The 5,557-nt window shown below is 47.1% G+C and overlaps 1 protein-coding gene across 1 annotated transcript in view; it reads right to left on the reverse strand.

Moving 5' to 3' along the window:
• AXDND1 (axonemal dynein light chain domain containing 1) overlaps positions 1-2,406 on the reverse strand; it is a 19,447-nt gene extending 17,041 nt beyond the window's left edge. Inside the window, 5 exon segments of the mRNA XM_009699443.1 lie at positions 102-162; positions 549-631; positions 979-1,105; positions 1,749-1,849; positions 2,200-2,406. Of these exon segments, the coding sequence (XP_009697745.1) occupies positions 102-162; positions 549-631; positions 979-1,105; positions 1,749-1,849; positions 2,200-2,406 (579 nt within the window).
• Positions 2,407-5,557: the final 3,151 nt, after the last annotated feature.

Consider the following 5,557-nt stretch of genomic DNA (forward strand, 5'->3'; position numbering starts at 1 on the left):
GAAGGGGGGGGGGGGGGGGGAGGTGCAGGGAGAAAAAAAAAAGATCACAAAGAAAAAAATCCCCCCAAGCGCTCAGGTTCAAGATGCTAGCAGGTCTATACAAGCATAAAGTGAGAGTAAGAGCTACCCAGAGCCTGCCCAGCTTTGTGGCAGAAAGCAATTCTGAAAGAAAAACAGAGAAAATTAAACAAAATTTTTTAAAAAATTTTAAAAGAAAAAAACTTCCAAAAGTTGCCTCAAGGGATCAAAACAGACTTCAGCTTCTATGTTCATATCCAACTACTGAAGCCCCCTGAGAAGCAGTGTAGAGGAAACTCTCTGTTAGTCACCCCAGAGCAGCAGGGACAAAGGAAAGGAGGGTCACCATGCTCTGCAGGGTTAACTCTAGCCTGGTCGTTACCATGGGATTTGCACAACCACCCCTTTTATACTCTGCCCTTCCCAATGGCAAGAGGTGTATTTGGGCAGCATCCTCAGCTTTTCATCACTTTATCCCCCTCAACTCTGAACGGTTGAGGATAAATGTTTGTAAACCAGAAGTCACTCACTCAAAGTATTTCAAGGGTAAAACTCCCCCTTTCTTCACAATGTTAAATTCCTTGGGAACCAGATTATCTGCTAGGGTTGCGTGCTGTAGAGAGATCGTGAAACATCAGCATAGAAGACGTGCGTGAACTCCCAGCTCCTTCCCAAAAAGGACACAGGTTTGGCAGCTGGGAGAGGGAAGTTCACATAGCAGCTTTTCACACTACTTTTCCCTTTCCCTCTTCACACATCCAGAGCCCGACAGAAACAGTCGGCGCTCAAAAGCATATTGAAACAACTAACACCGAACTGCAGTGGGGGAGCCGGGGGGCTGGAGCTGCAAGGAGAGCTGATGAGTTTTAGGATCAGGGTAACATCAGGACATGTGTATGAGGACCTCCCTTCTCCCAGCTAGAGATACACACAGAAAAACACCTGAACAGCAGCACTCACAGGAGTACATAAGACTGTACCACAGCTTCCCCTCTGGTCCTGATGACCCTCAGAAAAAGAGCTTCTGCCAGTCATTGCTTTCTTAGCTTCTTGGCCAGCTGCAACGTCACACAGGTAAGAGACATCCCTGAAAGGGAGGGGAAGAGCTTGTTCACTGACCCACCCCGCAGGCAACTCACTGTTCCCTTACTGCCGGCCTAAACCACGCATGGGTTTGTTCTGCTCAGCCTGAGGCCAGGCTTATGGTGAGGACTCCCTCCTCTGGGCCAAAAAAGACAGATGAGATCATGTTTTTTAGGCAGATTAACCTTGCATTGCCTGTCGCTGGCCAAAGACCGTTTTTCATGTCTGCTGCCAATAACCTATCGCATATGTATCCAACGTTCAATAGAAAGCAAAACATTTTTCACTTCCTAGCACCATTAAGCATCGCTTATTTACAATGAAGTGTAAAGCTATTCCCTGTTAATTCCATTAAAGCCAGAAGAGCTTCTTTTCTTAATCATGGATCATAGAGCATTCCTGTGAGCGTGCCATCCTTTGGAAGGATGGTTCCAAGAACTGCAACTCTTTTCTTTATTATTCCTGAAATATCTTCCCCTCAAATCTCTCCAGCCCAAATTCAGATGGGACAGCTGGTCCATCCAGCCAGCCACATTAAGCAGCACAGCCACCTACCATAAGAAAAGACCAAGGGAGAGATCTAGCTCTGCGTTCCCAGCTTTAACGTCTTTCCATCATCCTAGACTCCTTATCCCTTCTTTGCTTACCTTCCAGTGCCCATCAAACTGACAGGGTGGTCTGTCAGGTGTCTGAACTTGCTCCAACAATTAGGATAATGCCAAAGCCGATCTGGGCTTTGCAGGCAGCCCTGCAGACAAGGCACACGTGGCTGTCACTACTTAGTGAGAAATGTGCCAAGGAGTGGGAGAGGTCACACTCCGTGTCATTATTTCTGTCTTGGGGCTAAAGAAACTGGTGTGGACAAAACAGCCTCGTCAAGGGCTTCTTAGCAGCAGCAGGGCGCAAGCACATTTCGCAGGGACTGAAAGGCAGCACTTTGGATTTGCATCAAATGGCGCTGTCAGAAAAGCAATACAATATAAGATAAAGTTATCTTACAAGGTTGGCAAATTTTCCTTTTGCCAGGGGAATGAGCATGCACCCTCAATGAAGAGATGATTCTGGACAGAAAAAGGCAGGAGATAGAAACACACTCACCCTGAAGCCCATTGGGGCTTTGGTGGTTTGCAGGGACCATAAGTGCTCTGGGCTGTAGAGGGAACTGCTGGCACAGTTCAGGCTTCGGATAACCTCTTTTGGAACAAAACTGCGCTCCAGGGAGGACGAAACAGGCCTGGTGTGGCCAAGCATCCTTGAGGTACCTCTCAGCTTGGAGATCTCTGGAAAATAGCATGCTAGAACCATATCAACAACATTTATTCTGCTGGTGAAAGCAAAACCGATGATAAAATACAGGGCCAAGAAAAACCGCGACAAGATGCCTGCTCCCTTACCCCAAAGCAGGAGCTAAAACACTGGCAGCTAATCGCATTTTTAATGGTTGTTAGAATTTTGGTGAAGCCTAGAACAACAGTTACCTTCTACTGATGGGAGATAAAGCATTGGTCACACGACTGCGCCAAGCTCAGGTACACAGAGCCAAGGAATGCTGTAACCAACTGAAGTTCGCACGTTTCTGTAAAGCCATTTCCCTTCTTGTGGATTGCTAGCAGTCAGCTTTCTACGCAGATATGAATGCCCTAAAATACCAGCGATTGCCTAAAGAAAGGCAAAACTTAGTGCAGAGAAACATCCCACTGTTAAAGGGAAGCTGGAAGGACAGAGAGTCAGAGGCACAACCCCACAGCCTCCAGCCGAGCCCTACCTGCTTGCCGGGCACTGCCGTTCTGTTTCCTTCCATCGGCTTTTGGTTCAGGAACTGGCACTCTAGTTGTGGGCACGGTAAAACATTTGTTTTATTTTAATCCTTAGCCAAGGAAATTTGCAGTAATGAACCATCTCTAAACAGAATTAAACCCGCGTTTGTACTTCACGTGGTTAACGGGGGGTTTTTTGGTTATTATTTATTGTGAAAGACCCCCTTACACCTGACACCAGGTACATCAGTTAGGAAGAAGCCCCCAGTGCCTTGCTACATCCTCTATAGAGGCGCTTCTTTTTCCATCTACAAACTGCATCAAGAACAACTGCTTCTTTTATACACCTATGTGGGTCAGAGATTTGATTATATTTGTCTCCAATTATTAATCTTACCACTTTTAGCAATACCTTACTAATGAAAAAAAAAAAATCTTATTTCCATTAGTTTCATAATCACCATGAATTCTCTTCTGAAGCCTTTCCCCCCCCTCCACTAGCCTTGCCGATATATATTGTTCTTCATAAATGCTCTTGGTATCAAAACTTTTTGACCTCCTCATCAGCTGTGTCCTTGTGTACCATGGTTTCTCATCAGATCAGCTACATTTCTTTGCTTTCAGATACATGTTTGCAGGTACAGGCATAACCTAGGAGTAATCTTGCCAGCTAGTTTCTTGTCTTGCTATGTAAATGGTTTCCTGGAAAGAAAATACAAAAATTTGCTAAAAACTTGTGACAGAAGATGACTTTTTTTTTCCCCTCTAACAGCTGTTTGTAGCACATGATATTCCCACCAGAAAGGATGGGCACAGCTCTGCAGCAGCTAGAGTTTAAGGACACAGACAAGATTTTAGAGCATGTGGTACACAGCTGGAAAATATCACATTAAGTTCTTGGCACACAAACCCTTTTCAGGCCCAAAATAAAGGCACAAATGACCAACATGATATACATTTGACAGGTGCTCCAATTTAATAAGCATTAAATGGGGAGAGGTTAGAAACTCTGGTCTGTTCCAAGAGCTATCAACTCCTTCCCTGCGCTCCTCTCCAGCACTTCCAAAGACGCCCTCTCCTCCCATAGAGATGTGACAGTCAACGTGCAGCCAATAAAACCCCCAACTACCCTTCCTTCTCAGCTGGTGTTTAGCTCTGACATTTCCTGCTGCTTTTTAGGACCTGAAGAAGGGCTTGTGTAAACATTTCTTCCCACCCAGATCTCCTCCCTACCCTCCACCCGCCTTACCTGGTACCTCCAGGCTGGGGTCTGCCATGGCATGGCCATCCCCATCCCTCTCCCCTCCTTGCCCTTGGAAAGGGGGAGACTCGCAGCCTCATCCAGGGACTGCCCAGAGCTGTGGGCACAGCCAGCCTCAGGCCACCCCACAGCCCTTGCCCTGCAGCCCCCAGACCCCCAAGGCAAGCCAGTTCCCCCCTCCAAGGCACAAAGGGGCCCCAATACTCGCAGGGCAGATCCTCCCTGGCTCCACTGCCATGGAAACACAGGGCTCTCCCTCATGTTCTGGAAGATTCCCTCCCTCCCAAGGTCTAGAAGGCTCTGACCCACATCTCCCCACAGCAGCCACCTTCGCAGGACAGCAACCCCACATATCTTACCCTGCCCACCCCTCGCCCCAAATTAGGAGCCTCAGAGAAGAAAGAAACAGGTCAAGGCAATTTTTTTTTTTCTCCCCTAATAGCAAAATATATTTCAACTGCTGTAATACAGTAGATTATAAACAGCTCTTCGGCATGACAGAACACAGTACAGGTCGCATACACGGAACAGCTGGTGCCAGGGCCGTGGCCTGGGCACATGGCAGCGCCTGGCAGCTGCTGGCCCTGCCCCCGTCCCCACAGGTGAGGGGACAGCGATGGCTTCCCTACCCCAGCTGCCAGCACGGGGAGAAGAGACAAGGCTGAACTCGGCTGGCTCGGAGGTTCGGCAGGGAACCGGTTCATAACCCTGATGGCGCAGAGTGCATGGGCTTGCTCACGCTTAGGCTGGACTGCCATCCTTCCAGCCTGCCTACATTCAGAAGGTGGGAGCTCAAAACAGTTCACTTTTCTTTTTTAGCAGGTGGAGCGATTTGTATCATCCATGCCGTTTCATATTAAAAAAAATACATCAGGATTTCTGTCCCCCTCCCACCACAGCATGGGGCACATGCCCTACTCAGGTGTCTCATGAAGACTCTGCTAGAGGTTCAGTCTTCCTGAGAAAAAAAACGAAACACTTTTAATCTGCATCAAAACCGGGACACACTTCACCATACTAATAATGATTTTTGTGATGTTCTTGAGCAAGGAGCTGCAGCCGTACTGGTTGCCATTCCAAAGCTGGAGGCTTCCCACCTCAAAACTGAGGGAGTTACCATGGAAGCAAGCTGCGCAATTCTTGTGTTGGAAAGAATCACAGAAAATGGTATATATTATTATTAAGAACTTGTAAAGGGCAGGTTGTGAACCTGAGAATCCTCATTATTGACCAGACCACCATACTGCTAGCTCTGGCACTCACAGCCTAAGGAAACTCAAACAAACACGGTATAATTGACTCTAATTAAACAAGCAGTGTGCAAAAGACTTAGCATTTCCCCTCCAGTACTCTTGAGAAAAACAAACAAAAATAAGCCACATTCAAAAGCAATTTAGAAACCACGAAGTTGAAAGTAATCCCACTTGTTAATGCCCTG

Source organism: Cariama cristata, unplaced genomic scaffold (genome assembly GCF_000690535.1).
Source record: "Cariama cristata isolate BGI_N322 unplaced genomic scaffold, ASM69053v1 scaffold4094, whole genome shotgun sequence".
NCBI classification, from domain to species: domain Eukaryota; kingdom Metazoa; phylum Chordata; class Aves; order Cariamiformes; family Cariamidae; genus Cariama; species Cariama cristata.